The sequence below is a fragment of the Pongo pygmaeus genome, chromosome 15 (genome assembly GCF_028885625.2).
Source record: "Pongo pygmaeus isolate AG05252 chromosome 15, NHGRI_mPonPyg2-v2.0_pri, whole genome shotgun sequence".
Lineage (NCBI taxonomy): Eukaryota > Metazoa > Chordata > Mammalia > Primates > Hominidae > Pongo > Pongo pygmaeus.
Window position 1 is genome coordinate 62,552,925 of NC_072388.2, and position 25,320 is coordinate 62,578,244.

Here is a 25,320-nt window from a genome sequence, read left to right on the forward strand (position 1 = left end):
GGAGGCGGAGGTTGCAGTGAGCCGAGATCGTGCCATTGCACTCCAGCCTGGGCAACAAGAGCAAAACTCTGTCTCAAAAAAAAAAAAAAAATGGCGTTTCACCATGTTGCCCAAGCTGGTCTCGAGCTCCTGGGCTCAAGCAATCCACCATTCTCAGCCTCCCAAAGTTCTGGGATTACAGACATGCGCCACTGTGCCCAGCAGACCCTCTCTTCTTCTGTGTGTACTCTTTCAGGGCAATATTATCCACTCTCACCACCTCATTTTGCACCTATATGCTGATGACAAGAAACTGGTCCTGATCTTCATGTATAGAACCATCTCCTGGACAGCTCCAGATGACTTACAGACGCTTCAAACTCGAAATACCTAAAACTGAAGTCATCTCCATGCCGTTGCCACTTTCCCCAAATCTGACCCACTTTCATTATTTGCTATTTCTATAAACCAAACTACTACTTCTCAGCTTGCCAAGCAGGAAACCTCAGAATAATACTTTTTATCCTTCTTACTGATATATCCAATTAGTCCCATGTTTTGTCAATTCTACCTCTTAATATCTATCAAATTCACCCATTTCTCTCTACTGCCATTGACATTAAGTCAGGGACTGGCAAAGCTTTTTGTAAAGAGCCTGATAGCAACTATTTAGGCTCTGTGGCTTAAACAGTCTATGTCAGAACTGGTGTCAGTCATAATCCCAAAAGACATAATCCTGAATGTTGAAATCCCAAAAGATCAAAATCTCTAAAGTCTAAAATTTCTAATATCTAAAATCCTGAAAATTACAAACCCAAAATATTAAAATCTTGGAATTTGAAAGCCAAATTCTAGGGAAGAAATTTAGCACATTTTTGGTTGTATGTGGGGTAGCCATATCATGTTAGGTGAAGTATTTTCTTGCTATTGTCTTTACATGGAAATTGTGTATAGTTTATACATATGGGTGTGAAGTTGACAAGGTTTGAATTTGTGGACTTAATTTTAGGTGTCAGCTTGACTGGATTAAGAAATATCTAGAAATCTGGTAAAGCATCATTTTGGGTGTGTCTGTGAGCATGTTTCCAGAGGAGATTAGTGTATGAGTCAGAGTGGACTAGATGGGAAAGATCTGCCCTCAGTGTTGGCATGCACCATCTAATCTGCAGGAGGCCCAGACAGAACATATCCAGAAGGTGAACTGGATTCTTTGGGAGCTGGGACAGACTTTTCTTCTGCTGCCTTGGATGTTAGAACTCCAGGCTCACCAGCCTTGGGATTCCAGCACATACTTACACCAGCAACCACCCAGATCCTGAGGCTTTCAGCCTTGGACTTGGAGTTACACCATCAGCTTCCCTGGTTCTCAAGGTAAAAATGTAGAAACTTAATAAATGAAGTGATGTACATCTGCATTTGTGAAAGATAAAATTTCTTGAGATCTTGACTCTTTGGGTGACTGCACATGTGGTAGCTGGCCCATGTGGTTTTTGATGGATCTCATCAAAAGGCTCAGATTGTCTATCATGGTATTTCAGATGACCACAGTTAATAAAGTGGAGTGCACACAATTACCAGCCACAGTGATAAATGTTTGTACTTCACTTTTTTAACTTTTTTTTTAAAATTTTCATTTTTTACTAACAGAGTCTCGTTCTATCTCCCATGCTAAGACACAGTGGCATGATTATAGTTCGCTACAGCCTCCAACTCCTGGGCTAAAGTGATCCTCCCACCTCAGCTTCCCAAGTATCTGGGACTACAAGTATACACCACCACACCTGGCTAATTTTTAAATTTTGGTAGAGAAAGGGTCTTGATTTGTTGCCCGGGCTGGTCTCGAACTCCTGGCCTCAAGTGATCCTTCTGCTTTGGCTTTCCAAAGTGCTGGGATTACAGGCATGTGCCACCATGCCCAGCCTTGATCTCCTTCTATTTTTTTTTTTTTTGAGACAGGGTCTCACTGAGTTGCCCAAGCTGGAGTATAGTGATGTGGTTACAGCTCACTGCAGCCTCAGGTGATTTTCCCCACCTTAGCCTCCAGAGTAGCTGGGACCACAGGCACACACCACCACGCCTGGCTAACTTTCTATATTTTTTGTAGTGATGGAGTTTCACCATGTTGCCCAGGCTGGTATCCTGAGCTCAAATGATCCTCCTGCCTCAGCCTCCCAAAGTGCTGGGATTACAGGCATGAGCCACTGCTCCCGGCCGACCTCCATTTTTTTTTTTTTTTTTTTGAGATGGAGTGTTGCTCTTGTTGCTCAGGCTGTGATCTTGGCTCGCTGCAACCGCCGCCTCCCGAGTTCAAGGGATTCTCCGCCTCAGCCTCCCGAGTAGTTGGGATTACAGGCGCCTGACCCACGCCCAGCTAATTTTTTGTATTTTTAGTAGAGACAGGGTTTCACCATGTTGGCCAGGCTGGTCTCAAACTCCTGACCTCAGGTGATCCGCCCACCTCGGCTTCCCAAAGTGCTGGGATTACAGGCGTGAGCCACGGCACCCAGCCAATGACCTTCTTCTTTATGAATACAGTTCATCTGCTCATAACTGTTGTACCTGTGCAACTGTCATTAGTATACCTGAGTATGCTTATAAAAATATGTATGTTATTATTGTCTATTTTATTGTTTAAAGTGACTTATGAAGCATTCTGTTGTGTGTTTATATGTTGTTCAAATAAATCCCCCTTTTTTTTGAGCCGGAGTTTCACTCTTGTGAAACTCAGATCCATGAGAAAAGGGAAACAAATGAGCCCTGTGATTGCATTATCCTGCTGCTACAGGCAGTTTCCAGGCTGTAGCACAGGAGGAAGAATCAAAACTGAGTCCAGCAGTTTCCCTGAGTTAAGGGGAGAAAGACTAGTATCCTCAGAGGCCAAAGAGGCTGTAATTTGCAGGACAGAGTATTGGAGAGACAAATCTCAGAGACTGAGCCCTGGAGATATGTAGAGGGAATTCATGAAGTTGCTGGCTGAGTACGAATCTGTGCATGCATGGGGAGAAATCCACCAGACTGTAGAAAAAACTACTGGAGAGGAGCAGGCCAAGCAATTCCCAAAGCTCATATAAGCTTGCAATTGCTTTCCCATCAAGCAGTGAAGAGGGAATTAGGCAGAATGGTTAAAAGGTTATCATGTAAGTAGTGAGGCTAAATTAGCCTTAGCCTACGATTATTCTGGACCATCCTATCAAACCTAGAAGGATTTAAACTGACAAGTAATTTAACTGCACACCAGAACAAAGTCCAAGACTATGTAAAGAAATACAACAAAATCCAAAACTCTATAAAAATTACCGAGCAAGGAATTAGGAAAATATGGTCTATAATCAGAAGAAATAATAGAAACACACAAAGATGACAAAGATGATGGAATTAGAAGATAAATACCTTAAGATTGCTATAAAACATCTTATAAATTGGCTGGGCAAGCTACTGTATGTAATCCCAGCACTTTGGGAAACGGAGGTGAGAGGATAGCATGAGCCCAGGAGTTCAAGACCAGCCTGGCCAATATGGTGAAACCCCATCTCTACTAAAAATACAAAAATTACCTGGGTGTGGTGGCAAGCACCTGTAATCCCAGGTACTTGGGAGGCTGAGGCAGGAGAATCGCTTGAATCCGGGGGGTGGAGGTTGCAGTGAGCCAATATCACACCTCTCTAGCCTGGGCAACAGAGCAAGACTCCGTCTCAAAAAAACAAACAAAAAAATTAAAAATATAAAATCAAAAAATTAAAAAAATTAGCCAGGCATGGTGGCACACACCTGCAGTCCTAGCTACTCTGGATGCTGAGGCAGGAGGTTCCTTTAAACCCAAGAGTTCGAGGCTCTTGGGTTTAAGATCTCACAATTTCACCCCAGCCTGGGTGACAATGAGTCTCTGTACCCAATAATAATTTTTTTTTTTTTTGAGATACAGTCTCATGCTGTCACCCAGGCTGGAGTGCAGTGGCACAATCTCAGCTCACAGCAACCTCTGCCTCCTGGGTTCAAGCAATTCTCCTGCCTCAGCCTCCCAAGTAGCTGGGATTACAGGCGCCCACCACCATGCCAGCTAATTTTTGTATTTTTAGTAGAGAGGGGGTTTCTGCATGTTGGCCAGGCTGGTCTCAAACTCCTGACCTCAGCTGATCCACCTGCCTTGGCCTCCCAAAGTGCTGGGATTACAGGCGTGAACCACCATGCCCAGGACCCAACTGTAATTTTTAAAAATCTTCTGAACTTACTCAAGAATATAGAAATATAATGAGCTGAGAAATTGAAGATTTTTTAAAAGACCCAAATGCAATTTCTAGATATAAACTACACAGAATCTGAAATTATACCCTATCCTACTTGATAAAATTACCACAAAATTAGAGATTGCAAAAGAACAGGTAAGTGAACTTAAAGCCATTGCAACAGAAACTGTAAAAAAGGAAGCAGGGAAAGCAAAAATGCTTTTAAAAAAAAAAAAGAATAGAGCTTCAGTGACCTGTGAATGAACAGTTTAAAACACATGAAATTGGAATTTCTCTTTTTTTTTTTTTGAGATGGAGTCTCACTCTGTCGCTCAGGCTGGAATGCTGTGGCGCGATATCCGTTATCTGCTCACTGCAAGCTCCGCCTCCCAGGTTCACCCCATTCTCCTGCCTCAGCCTCCCGAGTAGCTGGGACTACAGGCACCCGCCATCATGCCCAGCTAATTTTTTTGTATTTTTAGTAGAGCCGGGGTTTCACCGTGTTAGCCAGAATGGTCTCCATCTCCTGACCTTGTGATCCGCCAGCCTCGGCCTCCCAAAGTGCTGGGATTACAGGCATGAGCCACCGCGCCCGTACTGAAATTGGAATTTCCAAAGAAGAGAATGGAAGTGGGGAAGGGAGAGGAAAAAGATTCTGAAAATAATGCTGAAGATCTTCCAAATATAATGAAAACTACAAACCCATGGATTCAAGCTCAATGACCTTAAAGCAGAAGAAATATAAAGAAAAAAGCATGTTAAGTCACATCATTTTTAAATTGCTCAAAACTAGGGAAAAAGAGAAAATTTTAAAACCAGACAGAATAAAAAATACATATTAAGTACTGGGGATCACAAATAAGAATTTCAGCAAATATTTTGTCAAAAACTATGCAAGCCAGAAGGCAATGGTACAACATAGTACTAAAAGTACCAAAAGTAGCCGGGCACAGTGGTTTACAACTGTAATCCCAACACTTTGGGAGGCTGAGGTGGGCAGATTACTTGAGGTTAGGAGTTTGAGACCTGCCTGGCCAACATGGTGAAACCCTATCTCTACTAAAATTACAAAAAAATTAGCCAGGCACGTTGGTGCTCGCCTGTAGTCCCAGCTACTTGGGAGGCTGAGGCAGGAGAACTGCTTGAACCCAGGAGGTGGAGGTTGCAGTGAGCCAAGAGTGGGCCACTGTATGCCATCCTGGGGAACAGCGCAAGACTCCATCTCAAAAAAAAAAAAAGTGCCAAGAGAAAAAACAAAACTATCAACCTAGAATTCTGAATTATGTATCTTTATTTTTGGATTCTGTATCTCATGAAAATATTTTTCCAAAATTAATTCAATATATTTTTCAAATAAAAGAGCTAAGGAAATGTTATCACCAGCAGATCTATAGTAGAAAAAATGTGAAAAGAGGCTCTTTAGGTAGGAGAAAAATTATACCAGTTCCAAAACCATATTAGGACATTCTATATCATATACAAAAATAATAACGATGAATTGTGAGCCTTAGGACATATGTAGATATAATGCATGACAAAGAGGGGGCGGGGATAAGTGGAAATATACTGTTGCAAGGTTCTGATGCTATACTTGAACTAGTGTAATATTATTTTAAGGTGAAGCAACCACTAAAAAAAGATACAGTTTTTAAAAATCAACATGTACCCTATAAATATATGCCTATTAGAAATAAAAAAAACTTAAAAATCTGTAAAGATCAGTAAGTAAAATAACAATAATCTAAGTGAAAAAAATAAAAGAAACACTTTGAATAGACAGCTCACAGAAATGGAAACGTTAAGTGGTCAATAAACCTACGGAAAGTTCTTCAACTTTACTGATAAGACTAATTCAAATTAAATACAATGTTAAAATTACTTTGTCATCTGTAAAATGAGGATAGTAAAAATTCATATATATGTATATGCATATATATATATATATTTTTTTTTTTTTTTGACATGGAGTTTCGCTCTGTCATCCAAGCTGGAGTGCAGTGGCATGATCTTGGCTCACTGCAACCTACGCCTCCCAGGTTCAAGCGATTCTCCTGCCTCAGCTCCCAAGTAGCTGGGATTACAGGTGCTTGCCACCACACCCAGCTAATTTTTGTATTTTTAGTAGAGACAGGGCTTCTCCATGTCTGACCTCAGGTGATCCACCCACCTCAGCCTCCCAAAGTGCTATGATTACAGGCGTGAGCCACCACGCCTGGCCACATAAAAATTATTTTTTAAAATTTTAAGAAAAATTATTTTGAGGAAGATCAATAAATTTGATAACATACTGCAACACTGAGAGCATAGGAAACCAGATACTCTCATACATTTCCAGGAGGAATGTAAATTAGTACAATCTTTATGACAGGCAATTTTACGTTATCTGTTAAAATTTAAATGCCTATATTCTTTGACATAGTAATGTGTTCCAATAAACAGTCACTGTGCCATTATACTAGCAAACGATTGGAAAACTAAAGGTATTTGAATATTTCTTGAGGGGAGCTCTGGGAAAATAAATAAATAAATAAATAAATGTATAGAAATAGTCAACTTATTAAATTATGTCATATTAATATATTGGAACAGCATGCAAATGTGAAAAAAATTAGATAGCGTTTTCTCTCTCCTTCTGTTTGCCTCTCTCCCTCTCTCTCTCTCTCTATATAGAAATAATTTATGTAAGGCATTTTTAAAAATCATAGACACATAATTAATATTCATTAATTGTTGGACTTAAAAAAGAAAAGAAGGCTAGGCACGGTGGCTCACACCTGTAATCCCAGAACTTTGGGAGGCAGAGGCAGGCGGATCACCAAAGGTCAGGAATTCGAGACCAGCCTGTCCAATACGGTGAAACCCCATCTCTACTGAAAATACAAAAAAAAAAAAAAATTAGCTGGGCATGGTGGTAGGTGCCGGTAATCCCAGCTATTTGGGAGGCTGGGGCAGGAGAATTGCTTGAACCCGGGAGGCAGAGGTTGCAGTGAGCCAAGATGGCGCCACTGCACTCCAGCCTGGTGACAGAGGGAGCCTGCATCTCAAAAAAAAAAAAAAAAAAAATGCTGGGCATGGTGGCTCATGCCTGTAATCCCAGCACTTTGGCAGGCTCAGGCAGGAGGATCATTTGAGCCCAGGAGATTAAGACCAACCTGGGCAACATGGTGAAACCTATGTAAAAACAAAAATGGTAAGAAAAAAAGAAGAAATAGAAAGAAAGGAAGGAAGGATGGGAAGGAAAGAGAAAAAGGAAAAGGATGGATGGATGGAAGGAAGGAAGAAAGAGGGAGGGAGAGGAAGGAAGGTCTTTGCAATATATTACTAAGTGATAAAAGCAAGATCCAGAACAGTACAGTACCTTACCTTGTGTATGAATAATAAACTATATAGGCCGGGTGTGGTGGCTCATGCCTGTAATCCCAGCACTTTGGGAGGCTGAGGCAGGTGGATCACCTGAGGTCAAGAGTTCAAGACCAGCCTGGCCAACATGCTGAAACTCCATTTCTATTAAAAATTTAAAAAATTAGCCAGGCGTGATGGTGGGCACCTGTAATCCCAGCTAGTTGGGAGGCTGAGGCAGGAGAATCACTTGAACCTGGGAGCCAGAGGTTGCGGTAAGCCAAGGTCGCACCATTGCACTGCACTCCAGCCTGGGCAACAAGAGCAAAACTCCATCTCAAAACAAACAACTATATAAATGTATGTCTGCAAAAGTAGAGACTACCTCTGGGAAGCTACATAAGAAATGTCTAACACTGAATCCTTTACAAAAAAAGACCCTAGAAGCTGTGGGACAGAGAAAGAAAGGTACTCTTCTCTTCATGTTTCTTTTTTTGAGAAGGAGTCTCGCTCTGTCAGCAGGGTTCAAGCAACCTCTGCCTCCCAGGTTCAAGCAATTCTCCTGTCTCAGCCTCCCAAGTAGTTGGGACTACAGGCACCTGCCACCACACCTGGCTAATTTTTGTATTTTTAATAGAGACGGGGTTTCACCATATTGGTCAGGCTGGTCTTGAAACTCCTGACCTCAGGTGATCCGTTCGCCTCGGCCTTCAAAAGTGCTGGGATTACAGGCGTGAGCCACGGCACCCAGCCTAATTTCTGTATTTTTAGTAGAGACAGGCATGGTGGTGAGTGAGCCAAGATCATGCCACTGCACTCCAGGCCGGGCAACAGAGCAAGACTCCATCTCAAAAAAAATACAAAAATTAGCCAGGTGTGGTGGCACACACCTGTCATCCCAGCTACCCAGGAGGCTGAGGTAGAAGAATCACTTGAACACAGGAGGCGGAGGTTGTAGTGAGCCATGATCACGCCACTGCACTCCAGCCTGGTGACAACAACAAGACTCCGTATCCAAAAAAAAAAAAAAAAAAGGAATTAGTAATAAGCACTTATAAACTCAGGAAAACGTGAATTTCAAACACAAGTATCGTGCTCCTTAAAAAAGAGGCAAATCAATTCAATTTTTTAATAAACTGTGTTTCTTTCCAGAATTACCATAGTGATCGATTTTTCTTGGATCTTGCAGCCTCCTCTGGTCTTTATTGTGACCTACTTTTGTAACTCTTACTTTTTGCCTTTCTTCCATTTATCTTTTCATGACCTCACAGATATCTTCTTCTATTATTTACAGTAAACCATATTTTGACAGAATATTCTTATGTGTCTTTCTTTTCCAAAGCTCTTACTATGTTTATCAAATTTTTTATTTATATTAGGTGACAAATCAGCATTTGATTTCAGTCAACATCTTAATACATGTTTAAAACACAAATATTTGTGGATGTTGCATATGTATGTACATACACAAACACAAATTATCTTCTCAAGGTATATAAAAGCTATTCTTGTATTTTAAGAATACAATCATATATTTCAAAAATAATATTACTGCAAGCATACCTTAAAAATCACACACAAAGTGTGATTTTAAATGAATTTTCTATATAAGCTGCTGAGTCAGTCTGAGCCCCTGCCACTTACTGGCTAGGTTACTTTGCTTAAGTTATATAATATAACCTCCCTGAACCTCAGTTTCCTCACCTGTAAACCCATGCTAATAATAGGAACATTGGGAAATTATAGAAGAGTAAATGAGATAAAAGACATTTCAAACAATGTCTGATTCATAGTAAGTGCTTAAAAATACATATTAACAGCTGGGGGCGGTGGCTCATGCCTGTAATCCCAACACTTTAGGAGTCCGAGGTGGGCAGATCACAAGGTCAGGAGTTCGAGGCTAGCCTGACCAACATGGTGAAACCCTGTCTCCACTGAAAAAAAAAAAAATACAAAAAAATTAGCCGGATGTGGTGGTGCGTGCCTGTAATCCCAGCTACTCAGGAGGCTGAAGCAAGAGAATTGCTTGAACCCAGGAGGCAGAGGTTGCAGTGAGCCAATATCGCACCACTGCACTCCAGCCTGGGCAACAGAGTGAGACTCCATCTCAAAAAAAAAAATAAATAAAAATAAAAATAAATTAACAATGTTATAACATTATTAATATATTATAAAATATAATTTATTATAATAAAAAGTAGTAAAAGCACATAAAATGAAAGACTAGTTGGCAATGAGTTGTCTATAAAGTAAGTGTTACAGCTAATTTTTAGCAGGGCAAGGTGGCTGACGCCTGTAATACCAGTACTTTGGGAGGCTGAGGTGGGAGGATCACTTGAGCCCAGGAGTTCGAGACCAGCCTAAGCAACATGGCAAAACCCCATCTCTATAACAAACAAACAAACAAAATTAGCTGATGGTAGTGTGTGCCTGTGGTCCCAGCTACTTGGGAGACTGAGGTGGGAGGATCACTTAAGCCTGGGAGGTCGAGGCTGCAGTGAGCCGGAATTGTGCCACTGCACTCCAGTCTGAGCGACAGAGTGAGACCCTGTCTCAAAAAAAAAAAAAAAAAAAAAGACTAATTTTTAAAAAATGAAATTAATCTAAAACCTTATAATTAAATAAAGTATTCAGTTAAAACTGATTACACTCCATATTATTTAAAAATTAAATTAATTCAAGTCAAACAGAGCTTTAAAAATTAAGAAATTTTATTTTTGAAACGAACATACAAACATAAATGGAAAAGGAACATCATATTGTTTATCTTATTCTTCAAAGGACCATTTATTGTCTTTATATCAGATTCTCCTTATTTCTTAATTTTTTTTCCAATTCAGGCTACAAAAAATTCCAATAAATAATATGAGAGCAATAATCATTATCCTAGGCAATGGATCTCAAGTTATTTAATCCTTGGGAAAAGGTCATACATTTTCTATCCTCCATCACCATAAAATATATATACAAAACTCTTTAAGTAACTACTTGGAGCTATACTATTCCAATCTCTCCTTTGTCTTATAACGTACCTGAAAAAAATTCAGGCGGGGTGCAGTGACTCACGTCTGTAATCCCAGCACTTTGGGAGGCTGAGGGGAGTGGATCACAAGGTCAAGAGATCGAGACCATCCTGGCCAACATGGTGAAACCCCGTCTCTACTAAAAATACAAACATTAGCCGGGGGTGGTGGTGTGCACCTGTAGTCCCAGCTACTGAGGAGGCTGAGGCAGGAGAATCGCTTGAACCAGGGAGGCAGAGTTTGCAGTGAGACAAGATCACACCACTGCACTCCAGCCTGGGTGACAAAGAGAGATTTCGTCTCAAAAAAAAAAAAATTCAAAGACTGGAATTTCAAAAAAGCTGAGACAGCAATCTTTCTTCAAGAGTTTCTTCAAGGAGTTACAACTAACTCCTCACCTATCTAATGGGTCAGAATCTCTGGGAAACTTACCCTGGGAAATGTAGAAATCTGCATTTTTAAACAACCCCCGAGTTTGTACACTGTCTTTTTTTTTTGAGATAGGGTCTTGCCCTGTCATCCAGGCTGGAGTGCAGTGGTGCAATCACAGCTCACTGCAGCCTCAACCTCCCAGGCTTAAGTGATGCTCCCACCTCAGCCTCCCTAGTAGCTAGAACTACAGGCATGTGTCACCATGCCCAGCTGATTTTTTATTTTTTTTCGCAGAGACAGGGTCTCACTATATTGCCCAGGCTGGTCTCCAACTCCTGGGCTCAAGGGATCCTTCCGCCTCAGCCTCCCAAAGTGCTAGGATTACAGGGGTGAACCACTACACCTGGCCATATACTGTCATTTTAAGTGTGAGTGAGGAATAATGAAACAGAAAGGATTAATTTAAAATGCTCTGGGTGGTGATTCTTGAGCAAATTTCAATGAGGGCAGAAACATTAAGTAGTAGGTAGTAGTGAAGTAGTAAAGCCAAGACAAAGGAATGGTATAGAACTCAGTTTCAAGAGATGTTTCAGCACTCTAGGCATATATAAGTAACCATACCTGTCCCAAATAAGCAGCTGAGGCACAGCAGATGGGCAAGACTGCCAACCAAAACTTATTAGAAAAACACCAGGCTTTCATTATTTAATTCTTCCCCCAGTTTCTAGGGGAAAGGCTTTCTATATAAGCCTCCAATGCAGTACAATACTAATTCACAGAGTAGAGGACCCAAACAACTGAAGCAAAGGAAGGTACTTTTGTTTTCAATAGATAATAAGGATCTTTAAAAAAAAAAAAAAAAAAGGAAAAGGAGGCCGGGCGCGATGGCTCACGCCTGTAATGCCAGCACTCTGGGAGGCCGAGGCGGGGGGGATCACAAGGTCAGGAGATCGAGACCATCCTGGCTAACACAGTGAAACCCCGTCTCTACTAAAAAATACAAAAATATTAGCCAGGCGTAGTAGCGGGCGCCTATAGTCCCAGCTACTAGGGAGGCTGAGGCAGGAGAACGGCGTGAACCTGGAAGGCGGAGCTTGCAGTGAGCCGAGATTGCGCCACTGCACTCCAGCCTGGGCGACAGAGCAAGACTCCGTCTTAAAAAAAAAAAAAAAAAAGGAAAAGGAAAAGCTGGCACTTGAGAGGCAAAGGAGGGAGGATAACTTGACCCCAGGAGTTCGAGACCAGCCTAGGCAATATAGTGAGACCCCGACTCTTAGGGAAAAAAAAAAAAAAGGAAAAAGGTTAAAAAGCCATCTTGTTTTTTGTACTGGAATATTACAGTCAAACATTTATAAACACAGAACTTTCACATAAAGGAGGCTTAGGCCAGGCGCGGTGGCTCACGCCTGTAATCCCAGCACTTTGGGAGGCCGACGTGGGTGGATCACCTGAGGTCAGGAGTTCAGGACCAGCCTGGCCAAGACGGTGAAACCACGTCTCTACTAAAAATCCTTAAAAAATTAGCTGCTGTGGTGGTGGGCGCCTGTAATCCCAGCTACTCGGGAGGCTGAGGCAGAGAATCGCTTGAACCTGGGAGGCAGAGGTTGCAGTGAGCCGAGACTGTGCCACTGCACTCCAGCCTGGGCAACAGAGCAAGACTCCGTCAGGAGGCTTTCTTTCAGAACAGCTAACCAAAAAATTATGCAAATTTAGAGTGAAAAAATGTAAAATAAGAAATTTAAAGCATTAGAAGATTAATTTTAATGTAACTGGTCAGTTTGCACATCTGTAAAATGACAGTTTGAAACTAGGTGATTTCTAACATCCGGTCTACTTCAAAGTCTAAAATTCTATGATATGCAAATTTCTTAAACTTTGAATTAAATATACTAGGTTGCTTAAAAACTAAATCTAAGCTTATTCTGATAATTCAAATAACCCTGAAATGTTAGAATATCAATATCCCATAAACGATTCAGCAGTACTGTTTTCAGACTTCCAGTCAGTATGTGTCCAGAACAAATAAAGAGCAAAAATAGCTATTTTCTCTTACTTTGACTGCTAATACTAATAGCATACAAAATAGCTACTCACTGAGAAGGCATCATAAAAGGCTCTATTGTTACAGAATCCTAAAAGTCTCATGAAAATAAGAGAAACATCATCAGCTAACATCACCAGGCCAAACACAGCTCACCGAAAATCTTAAATTCGGAAATATTTAGATTAAATGAAAACTTCGAGATATTTATCTATTACGCAAAACAGGTAGCACTGCTTCACAATCTGAACATCACCGTATAGCTCCTTTGGTTAAACAGAAAAAAACTTCCCATGGTACTCTTTCCTCCTAATTCTGCCATTCTTACTATGCACAATGCGTATTTTCCATATACTGTAAGAGAGATGCACTACACAGAAGTATCCATGGGGACAAAATTTTATCTACACTGAAATTTAATGTGGGATAAGTAATTTTATCATAATGGAGTTTTACACAGAATGTGTATTTCTCAGTGTAAAATGATTTTGTGAAGTAAAGGGGGAAAAAACAGAGGAAGTTTGTTTCCTTAGAGTCTCCATAATTACGCACTTTATTCTTAAAATAAGGGACTGGTCTGCAGGATTAACAAATCTTACAATTCAAAGACAGATAAACATTGAAAGGCCAAAAGAAGTAAGCAAAATAAAAACGATTACCATTAAAAACTCTTCCCTTGGCAGTTTTCAGAGAGGGTTAAAAAAAAAAAAAAATTTCCTGATTGTCAGGCTGACCCTGCTGTCATATTTGCCATTTTTATAAACCCACTAGTCTGATCAAGAGCCCTATCTTTAAGAATAACTTTTAAACCATGCATTTTTAGAGTTAATGAGGCAATAACACTATAGTATTACAGTTGTAGCTCAACAACTGTTAGATACTACAGATCAGTGATCCAGAAGATAATTAAACTTTATCAGCAAAGTAGCAACCACACCCCTTAAATACAGAACTCACACTGTGCTCCATTAACTTCCATAAAGGGAATTTCGATGAAAATCGATTACTTCATTGCTTGGAACTAGCATGTTTGTTTTGGAATTACACTAAGGTTTTGTAAACACTGTCTTACGGTAAAGCTAATGACTTTACCTCTTTCTGAAACAGTTTTAGGGAAGGCACCATATATTACGGTGAAACCGGGTCTTAGTTTACATAGCGATTATTCTAAAAATTCACTTCCACTGTGCATTGCAAGAATTAAAGCCGTTTAAAAAACTCAACCAAAGCCCAATGACAATGTATTACTCTAGGAAAAGTGTGTCCTTTGGGTTCTAAGAAAGGCATTAAATTGGAATTTAATATTAAAATAGAATTCAATGGCTAAGTATCTAGTTTCCCCCAATCACTTAATTTTTCAAAACCCAGAAAGGGCCTGTTTTCGAGTACTGTGAAAACCTGTGAAAAGAGAGGCTTTGGAGGGGAACGGTCGAATTAAAATAAATGCAGAGAGCAAAGAGAACTCCGAGTTCTTTGAACTCCCCCAGGCTGAACAGGACGAGAGGGAACCTTACCTGCCAGCGGCCATAGGTGAGGAGGACCATAGAAATGGGGATGGCAGTGCCGGACATGGCATGGGTGGAGGGCATGCTGTACTCGGAGTTGTAGAAGACCTCCAACTTGACCACGGGCGGCGAGGCGGGCCGCGGCCAGCGGATGATGTCCTTGGTACACTGGCCCAGGTACATGACCAGCACCCAGATGACCACGAGCCTCCGGCCCACCAGAGGGTCTAGGTTCCAGATCCAGAAGGGGAAGAACAGGATGTAGAAGAGTTCGTTGCCCAGCTCCGTGCCGAAGCAGAACAGGCAGTAGAGCGGCCAGTTGCTCACGCGGGCCAGCTGGCCCTCCTCGCCCGTCAGCGAGTTGCGGCGCAGGGCGCCCGCGCGCCGCGGCGAGGCCGGGCCCAGCTCGGCCGCCAGCCCGTTCCGCACGCCGTTGGGGGCGCCGCCGCCGTCCGGCTTGGCCGGGCACTGATTGCGGTCGCTCCCGGGCGGCTGGGGGCCTCCGGGCGCCCCTGGCTGCCGCCCTCGCAGTCTAGGGTCTCCGGCGAGAGGCGCCTCCGCCTTCTCATCCTCCCTCGGGTCTGCTGAGCGGCGCGGCGGCGCTTCCACCCCGCACAGCCGCTGGAAACGGGCCACTTTCTGCGGGTCCTGCAGACGGCCAACCAGCTGGGCCAGGCGCTGCCTCAGCGACATGATAACGGAACCCCCGGGAAGGCGGGCCGGCCCCCCGGCGCAGCCCCGAGCTGTCCCCGCGCTCCTGGCCAGCGGCAGCGGAACCGGCACAGCGATCTACCCTCCGGAGTCTGCCGGGTGACGGTGCCACAGGCCGCGCGCCCCACTCCCCGCCCCGCGCGCGCCCCCGCCCCGCGCGCGCCCCTCCCTCGCCGCCCGCGGCCACCGCGCGCGCGCCGCGCCCCGCCCCGCCCCGCCCCGCCCCCACCCGGGCTCCCTGAGGGGCCGGGCCGCGCGGGTCCGCCCTGAGCGCATCCGGCGGCGGCTTGGCGCGGAGGATCGGGGGGCGGCCGCTTTGAAGTCCCGGGTAATACCCACCAGCAGGCGTCGCGGCGTTCGTCTGGTGGGACGCGGCGTGTCTCCCTGCTCCACCTTCAGCCCTTCTTCCCCGCGAGCTAGTGTCGCCAGATTCCCTCAGCCAGAAGTTGACTTGAAGAGGCCACGATCCTGGTGCCAGCTTGCGCAATGCCTGTGACCAAGCAGCCGGACGTCCTGCTGGCACACAACCAAATGGTGAATGATCAGTGAAGGCGAAGCAACCACCATGAGTTCGGAATCATTCGACTCAAGTAATTAACGAGTAATTACAGAGCTGTCCCAGACGACTGACGTTCGGAAAACCATGTGCCAATTGACCAGTGGTGGCAAGACTACATGTAGATCCCAAGACAGGGCCAGGTGATATTAACAGGTGTGGTCTGCAAAAGAAAACCCAGCCACCTACAAATTCAAAATACTGTGTCATTTATCAAATATTTTGGTATATGTTAAGGGAGCACAGGGGTTCTTAAGTGTAAAATTTCCTTTTCACGGATTCTAACACCTAGAGGGCTTGCACAGAATAAATGTAGAGAATGAATGCAGTATATAGATTTTTGAGTTTGATAACGTTAATTTAGACGCTTAACTTCCCTGTCTCACAAGTTACCAACTTGACTTCTAGCTAGAGCAGTTTATAAGGTCTCTGAACTCCTCAGGTCAGGTGAATGTCTTTTATATATACCTAGAGAGAGAGAGATGAGACAGGGTCTCGCTATATTGCCCAGGCGGGTCTCGCTATATTGCCCAGGCCGGTCTCCAACTCCCGGGCTGAAGTGATTCTCCTGCCTTGGCTTCTCAAACTGCTGTGTTTACAGGCGTGAGCCACCACACCCAGCCATGATCAGGTGAAAGTCTGTAATTAAAGAATGTGAACTACTTCCAAGAAACAGGTTTGAAATTGTCCCATGCCCTTAAAACAATAGAAATATTTTCCTTCAGGTGTGGTAGTTCATGCCTATAATCTCAGCACTTTGGGAGGTCGAGGAGGCTTGAGTCCAGGAGTTTGACAACAGCCTGGGCAACATAGGGAGATCCCACCTCTACAAAAAATGAACAAAATTAGCTGGGCAGGGCTGGGCGCAGTGGCTCACGCCTGTAATACCAACACTTTGGGAGGCCAAGGCAGGCGGATCACCTGAAGTCGGGAGTTCAAGACCGGCCTGACCCACATGGAGGAACCCCGTCTCTACTAAAAATACAAAATTAGCCGGGCGGGGTGGCACATGCCTGTAATCCCAGCTACTCTGGAGGCTGAGGCAGGAGAATTGCTTGAACCAGGGAGGCGGAAGTTGCGGTGAGCCGAGATCACGCCATTGCACTCCAGCCTGGGCAACAAGAGTGAAACTCTGTCTGAAAAAAAAAAAAAAAAAAAAAGAAAATTAACCAGGCATGGTGGCCCACACCTGTAGTCCCAGATAACTGGGGGACTGAGGCGGGAGGATTGTTTGAGCCTGGGAGGTCAAGGCTGCGGTGAGCCCTGATTGTGCCATTGCATTCCAGCCTGGGTAACAGAGTGAGACCCTATCTCAAAAAAAAAAAAAAAAAATACTTTCATTTCCCAGGGACAGGTACTCTCCTCCTCCTACTCCACTTGCTAGGCTGTGGCCATAGAAAGAGGAATAAATCATCACCCATGCTCTCAAGTTGTTCACATTTTAGGGGAGATAAGAAAGACAGGACTACTTCTAGAGTATAGAGCAGATGGCAAGTGTAAAACAGACATAAACAGCATGCCTCAGAAAGGAGGACAAGTTTGACTAGGAACAGGAAGAAAGGTGTTAGGAGGTGATCCTGTAGAGCTGGATTGTTTTACAGAGCAAAATATGAATAGGTGAAGAAGCCCATTTTAGGAAGAGAAAGTGAAGGAAGATAGGGATATGCAAAAATGTATTTGGTAAACCATAGTCCATAGAGACCAGGTGCAGTGGCTCACTCCTTTGATCCCAGCACTTTGGGAAGCTGAGGTGGGAGGATCACTTGAGGTCAGTAGTTTGACACCAGCCTAGGCAACATGGCAAGACCCTGTCTCTACAAAAGTATTTTCTAAAAAATTAGTTGGGGGCCTGGTGCAGTGGCTCATGCCTGTAATCTCAGCACTTTGGGAGGCCAAGGTTGGTGGATCACTTGAGGTCAGGAGTTTGAGACCAGCCTGGCCAACATGGTGAAACCCCATCTCTACTAAAAATACAAAAATTAGCCAGGCATGGTGGCGGGCACCTGTAATCCCAGCTACACGGGAGGCTGAGACAGGAGAATTGCTTGAACCTGGGTGGTGGCAGTTGCAGTGAGCCAAGATTGTGCCTCTGCACTCCAGCCTGGGCAATAGAGCTAGACTCAGTCTCAAAAATAAAGAAAAATTAAAAAATTAGCTGAGTGTGATGGCACATGCCTGTAGCCTTAGCTACTTTTAAGGTTGAGGTGGGAGGATTGCTTGAGCCCAGGAGTTAGAGGTTACAGTGAGCTACGATTGTACCACTGCACTCCAGCCTGAGCAGCAGAGTAAGACCTTGTCTCAAACAGTAAAAATTAAAAAATGAAAAAAACAAACAAACAATAGCATATAGCATAGAGTAGCAAGGGTGATTGGAAATGGGATTACAAAGGGAGGCGAGGATTAGGTTGTAAATCCTTGAATACCAAAGGGATTTAATTTTGTAGGCAGTGGGAGCCATGAAAGGCTTTTAGGCTAGGGAGTGACACCATCAGAACTGTGTTTTAGGAAGATAACTGGGAAAGAAATCAAAGACGATTGTCAGAGGTCAGAGAGTGAAAGCTAGGTAAATAATTAGATTATTGAGGTCATCAGGTGAGAAACAATGAGAGCCTGAACTAGGACCTTGGTTCTGGGGGGTTGGAAGGGAGGGGATAGATTTGAATGAGATTTTGGAACTAGGAAAAAATTAAAATGTTTCGTTTGAATTCATAGGACTGCAGGCAAATATTAGTCCGTTCCTGGTTGGAACAAACTTGTGTCTAATTTTTTTGAGACGGAGTCTTTCTCTGTCACCAGGCTGGAGCATGGTGGTGTAATCTCAGCTCACTACAACCTGTGCCTCCTGGGTTCAAGCGATTCTCCTGCCTCAGCCTCCTGAGTAGCTAGGACTACAGGCGCATGCCACCACACCCGGCTAATTTTTTGTATTTTTAGTAGAGACAGGGTTTCACTGTGTTAGCCAGGATGGTCTCAATCTCTTGACCTCGTGATCTGCCTGCCTCGGCCTCCCAAAGTGCTGGGATTACAGGCATGAGCCACCGAGCCCGGCCAACCCTTGTATCTAATATTGAAGCATTAGCAGTGTAGTGAAGGAGAGAAACATGAGAAAAAGATACAAATATATTCAAAGAAGGTGTAAAGCTAGGTATACTAAACAGCTCTGGAAAATGAGACATGAAGTAATCACTGTGGAGTAAGCAGAGAGGTGGCATTGGATTCTCTATGAATGGTTCTGTGAAACAGATGATTCGTTGGCATTTGAAGACAAGGAGCATCTTGGTTTATAGAGAGAAGGGGAGAATAGCGTCAGTCTGAGGGATTGTGTATGTGCTTTTCTGTCAAAATAATTTGTTTACAAGGGAATTATTCAGATTCATCTGAGGAATTTCCTATTCTAGGGTCTGTTTATCCCAGAAATGGCAGAGGAAGAGGAAAGTATGTAAAACAAAGTAGAGGTGATCATTATATCCCGTGGCTGCATTATGTATGAGTCCTTTAGCGCTGATATATTTTGTCAGAATGCAATATCCCCTTTAACAGTAGTGGGAACAAAGGTGATGGAGAAATGGAAATTTGACCTATAACTGCACTAAATAGGAAAAATAATACAAGCTGACAAAACTTGAAGGAGCTGACACTGGTGCAATAAATCATTGTTAATGAGAGGGACAAGGTCTTACCTACATACCAAAGAGTCATGGTATAAAGAATAGTAGTTTTGGTGGTTTCTATCCACATTCCCTCTGAAATTTTCCTAATAGAATACCTTAAAATTTAATAGAAGTTTAACTATAGGCCAGGCACCGTGGGTCATGCCTGTAATCCCAAAATTTTGGGAGGCCAAGGCAGGAGGATTGCTTGAGGCCAGGAGGTCAAGACCAGCCTGGGCAATGTGGTGAGACCCTGCCTCTAAGAAAAAGAAAAAGGTAAAAAAGAAAACAGAAAAATTTAACTATATTAAAAGATTCAAATATAAACATTCTATGGCAAGTATTTTTATCACAAAGCATAAAATTTTAATTTTTTAAATTTTTGTTTATTTTCTGCATTCTCTCAGAATGTGAAGAAACATTTTTTTGAAGAAAAAATATTGTTGCCAAGTAGGAATATACTACGTGGGTATGATTCAGTGTCTTTCCTGCAAAGCCAAATAAAGATATCCTATGATATGAGAACTGTGTCATATCCATGCTTCATAATTAACATGTTGATTTTCTTATATCCTTCTCTGTGCTTGACTTTATTTTTATTTTTATTTTTATTTGAGATGGAGTCTTGCTCTTTCGCCCAGGCTGGAGTGCAGTGGTGTGATCTCGGCTCACTGCAATCTCTACCTCCTGGGTTCAAGCAATTCTCCTGCCTCAGCCTCCCGAGTAGCTGGGATTACAGGCATGTGCCACCACGCCTGGCTAATTTTTGTATTTTTAGTAGAGACGGGGTTTCGCCATGTTGGCCAGGCTGGTCTTGAACTCCTGACCTCATGATCTACCCACCTCGGCCTCCCAAAGTACTGGGATTATAGGTGTGAGCCACCTGGCCCAGCCCTGAGTTTAATTTTATACATTACTAAAATATTTTTTTGACATAGATATTCTATAAAGATAAAATGTTGCTGTCATTTCTAATGGAACTTTCATAAAAGTAGTAAGGAAACAATATGCAGTCTTAGCCTTGGACATTTTACCTTCCATAGGCAAATTAAGTTTGTACTTTATTATACTGGGTTGAGATAAATCACTGATTCAGCTACTTTTACAATGAGGTCAAAGAACTTTATCTTTAGAAAGATACATTCTAAGTAATTTATGTTCACAACTATTTTACTTAAAATTATAATATTCATTTTAAACTGAATACTTATTGTCATTAACTCATTTTCTTTTGGCTATCTGGAAGCTAATTTAATTTTTTATTGTTAAATGATAAAATGTATATATTGCAAACTATTTGCCATAAATTGTTAATATTATAGAATTTTTTTTTTCTTTGAGACAGAGTCTCGCTCTGTCACCAGGTTGGAGTGCAGTGGTACGATCTTGGCTCACTGCAATCTCCACCTCCTGGGTTCAACCGATTCTCCTGCCTCAGCTTCCAAGTAGCTGGGATTACAGGCATGCGCCATCACACCCAGCTAATTTTTGTATTTTTAGTACAGATGGGGTTTCACTGTGTTGGCCAGGATGGTCTCGATCTCCTGACCTCATGATCCACCCCCCGCCTTGGCCTCCCAAAGTGTTGGGATTACAGGCATGAGCTACCGTGCCCGGCCCATTATAGAATTTTTTTATTTTTATTTTTTTAGGGACCAGGTCTCACTATGTTGCCTAGGCTGGTCTTGAACTCCTGGCCTCAGGCAATTCTCCTGCCTCACCCTCCCAAGTAGCTGGGATTACAGGTGCAAGCCATGGCACTCAGCTATTACTAGAATATTTGTGATATGTTGATATCAGTAACAGTACATTATGGGCATCAATAAATATTCATTATGAATATGTTATTTTTGAAAAATTAAACCTATGTTAATTAAATTATATATACAACTAATGATTTTATCCTGCATCTTTGATTAGTTTTATTATATTTCTCAAAAATAGGATTTCTTCTGAATTCTCAAAAATCTCTGTGATAGCACAAATGTAAATAAAATGTGTCATGTATATTAATAAAATTTTATCATTAATGGTTAATGAATTTTCTGTCCTCTAAGGTTTTTATGCCTCAGTGTTTGAATCACCTTCTCCCAAGGTAAAATTCTAAGGGAAAGTACCTTACACAGAAATGGTCTAAAAGTATCCCAGACAAAAAGCAAAATTAGAACAAAATAAATGAATGATAATAAATGGCCCATCACCCACTTTATTTCTAGCCCACATAGGCTGAGCTGACCGTGGAATTCTTCCTTATCATAGAGACCATTTATACTCAGTTTTCCTTTCCCTGAACTCTGTAATATTTTTTTAAAAAATACTCCCTGAGACTTTTTTCCTCTTTCCTTGTTAACAATTCTCTTCTCAGTCCTACTTTTCTTGCTCTTAAAATCATTGGGCCGGTCGTGGCGTCTCACACTTGTAATTCCAGCACTTTGGGAGGCCGAGGCGGGCGGATCACCTGAGGTCGGGAGTTCAAGACCAGCCTAACATGGAGAAACCCCCGTCTCTACTAAAAATACAAAATTAGCCGGACGTGGTGCTGCATGCCTGTAATCCCAGCTACTCAGGAGACTGAGGCAGGAGAATCGCTTGAACCCGGGAGACGGAGGTTGCGGTGAGTGGAGATTGCACCATTGCACTCCAACTGACCCATCTGACTTCCGGTCCGTTCTGAGCCCACTTGAGCTGCAGCCATGTCTGGGGACGAGATGATTTTTGATCATACTTTGAGTAAGAAGAAAAAGGAGAAGAAGCCTTTTATGTTAGGTGAGAAAGGGGATACCCAAACAGAGGAAACTCAGCCTTCAGAAACAAAAGAAGTGGAGTCAGAGCCAACTGAGGACAAAGACTTGGAAGCTGATGAAGAGGTCAGTAGGAAAAAATATGCTTCTGATGATCTAAATGACTTGAACTTCTTTAATCAAAAGAAAAAGAAGAAAAAAACTAAAAAGATATTTGATATTGATGAAGCTGAAGAAGGTGTAAAGGATCTTCAGATTGTAAGTATGTAAAGGATCTTCAGATTGTAAGTAATGTTCGAGAATCAGCTGAACCAGAGGATGACCTTGACATTATGCTTGGCAATAAAAAGTAGAAAAAGAAGAAGATCAAGTTCCCAGATGAGGATGAAATACTAGAGAAAGATGAAGCTCTAGAAGATGAAGACAGCAAAAATCATGATGGTGTCTCATTCAGTAATCAGGCCCTGCTTGGGCAGGCTCAGAAAGAGACTACACATATGAGGATCTGCTGAATCGAGTGTTCAACATCATAAGGGAAAAGAATCTAGATATGGTTGCTGGGGAGAAAAGGAAATTTGTCATGAAACCTCCACAGGTCATACAAGTAGGAACCAAGAAAACTTCGGTTTTTTTTTTTTTGAGACGGAGTCTCGCTCTGTTGCCCAGGCTGGAGTGCAGTGGCGCGATCTCGGCTCACTGCAAGTGCCGCCTCCCGGGTTCACACCATTCTCCTGCCTCAGCCTCCCGAGTAGCTGGGACTACAGGCACCCGCCGCTACTCCCGGCTAATTTTTTGTATTTTTAGTAGAGACGGGGTTTCATCGTGTTAGCCAGGATGGTCTTGATCTGCTGACCTCGTGATCTGCCCGCCTCGGCCTCCCAGAGTGCTGGGATTACAGGCATGAGCCACTGTGCCTCGCAGAAAACTTCTTTTGTCAACTTTACAGATACCTATTAACTATTACATCGTCAGCCCAAACATCTTGCATTTTCGTTGGCTGAATTGGGTATAAATGGTTCTATAGATGGTAATAATCAACTTGTAATCAAAAAAAGATTCCAACAGAAATAGAGAAAATGTCTTGAGAAGTTATATCAAGGAATATGTCACTTGTCACACATGCCAATCACCAGACACAATCTTGCAGAAGGACACGCGACTCTATTTCCTACAGTGCGAAACTTGTCATTCTAGATGTTCTGTTGCCAGTATCAAAACCCGCTTCCAGGCTGTCACTGGCAAGCAAGCACAGCTCCGTGCCAAAGCTAACTAATTTGCTAATCACTGATTTTGCAAAGCGTGTTGTGGAGATGTGGCTGGACAGGTTTGCAATTACAGTGGATATACCGTTGTATTAAAAACAAGATAAAAAAGCTGCCAAGTTGTTTGGAGAGTGGTTGGTTGGTCTGAAATCCTTGCAAGATGCTGATGCTCAAGCTGTTGACATACTCATTGCCTGCTTTAACAACTATCAGAGAAACGTGGTATGGGGTAAGGAGGTGCTTTTTAAAAATCATTCATAGACTTCTGTAAAATGCAAGATAAATTAAAGTTATTATAACAGTGAAAAAAATCTGATTGATGCCTTTTTTCTCCCCCAACAATGATTGGAAATATAGATGTCTTACTGGTTCGAAAGATTTTTTCTTTTAAGTTCTCAGGTCTTGAAATCTCCAATCACATCTCCACATTCACCATTTAGACATCTTGGTAGGTGTTGATTTGCCCCTAATATTTTAATGTTTATAATAATGAATATACTAGAGTAAATTCTCAATCAGAATGGAATATTCTAAGTGCTACAACTCTTTTAGAATTTGCCCATCAGACTTTACGGTGCTTACCAGAAAGCTCCCCTGGCCACCCTCCAAAAAAGAGAATGGAATATTCTAGTTAATTAAATTTCCTGAAGAATGTAAACTTTTAATAAACTTTAGTCCTTGGTGAAAATCATTTATAAAATGTGTTTGATATATTTTTGAATACCTATTTTTATAAGTATACTAGAATTTACAGCCCTTTTGCATATTTTTTGTTTTATTTGTGTATTTATTTATTTATTTATTTTTACAGAGACAGGGTTTCACCATGTTACCCAGGCTGGTCTCCAACTCCTGAGCTCAAGCCATCCACCGGCCTCTGCCTCCCAAAGTGGTGGGATTACAGGCGTGAGCCACCAAACACAACCATCTTAACCTTTTTAACAATCTATCATTTTTGTGTGTAGATATTTGAGGACTTTCATGACTTTTAAGATCAAGATGAGAAATAGACTCAAAGATTTGTGGAGCTGGAAGGGGCTTAGAGGCCATCTTCTTAATTTCCTCATTTTATGAGAGTCACTCAGTTTATTATGTGGTATTTGCTGACTGTGCTACATTCTTGGAGATGCAATGTTAATAAGACATAGCACTTGCTTTCAAGATGCTTGTGTCAAATAGTCTTTGAGAGTGCTATCCTTCTTCTAGGTTCCAGATTAGACTGGGTGTTTTGTTTTTAGCTTTCCTTCTCTGAATTCTCTCACCCATTCTTCATTCCCACTGCTACCCTAACCTAAGTTCAATTAAGACAAGGAAGGGGTATTCTAGGAAGTGATTCAAGATTTCTTTGTTATAAAGTTAGATTTCAGAAGTCATAGTTGAATCTGTACAAGAAACCTATAATGGCTGCTTCAAATAGAACAAATTCTATGTTTAGCTTTTTGGTCCATCATAATCACTTCCTACCCTAGCAATTCATGTTTATTTCCTATGGGAACAAGGACCTAGCTTTGTCCTCCAGTCAGACTTGTCTTTTCTCAAGTCTAACTCAAGGCTTCTTTCCTCTACCTGGAACAATGGCTTCCTATCCTACCTAACTATATCATCCCCCGTATTTAAGATTTATATCTTTCATATAATACTGAAGAAAATTGGCGCCTGTGATGATCTTGCTAGAACTCTCTGGAATGCATTCCTCTGGTAACCACGGATTGGGTTCCCACCCTCTGCTGGGCCAGGGAGTGGGTTCCCTGAGATTTTTGTACTTTCAGACAGTGAGAGATTGGGGTGGTTTCTCTCCAATGGTTAAACCTTTTAAGTCTAAACTTAGAAACATAGTAGACATATGTCCTACCTTTAGAGAAAGCTGGTTAGTAGTGAGAGAAAGTGAAACTGCCATACCAAAAACAACAGAAACAAG

General features: G+C 42.3%; 1 protein-coding gene and 1 pseudogene across 1 annotated transcript in view; one reads left to right on the top strand and one right to left on the bottom strand.

Annotated features, from left to right (window-relative positions):
- The window catches only part of SGPP1 (sphingosine-1-phosphate phosphatase 1), a 44,389-nt gene extending 29,051 nt beyond the window's left edge, over window positions 1-15,338 (bottom strand). The window contains exon 1 of the mRNA XM_054449815.2: window positions 14,492-15,338. Coding sequence (XP_054305790.1) covers window positions 14,492-15,175 — 684 coding nt within the window. The 5' untranslated portion in view covers window positions 15,176-15,338. The remainder of the gene's footprint in view (window positions 1-14,491) is intronic.
- A 6,724-nt stretch (window positions 15,339-22,062) lies between these two features.
- Window positions 22,063-23,462, top strand: LOC129013309 (eukaryotic translation initiation factor 2 subunit 2-like; annotated as a pseudogene).
- Window positions 23,463-25,320: the final 1,858 nt, after the last annotated feature.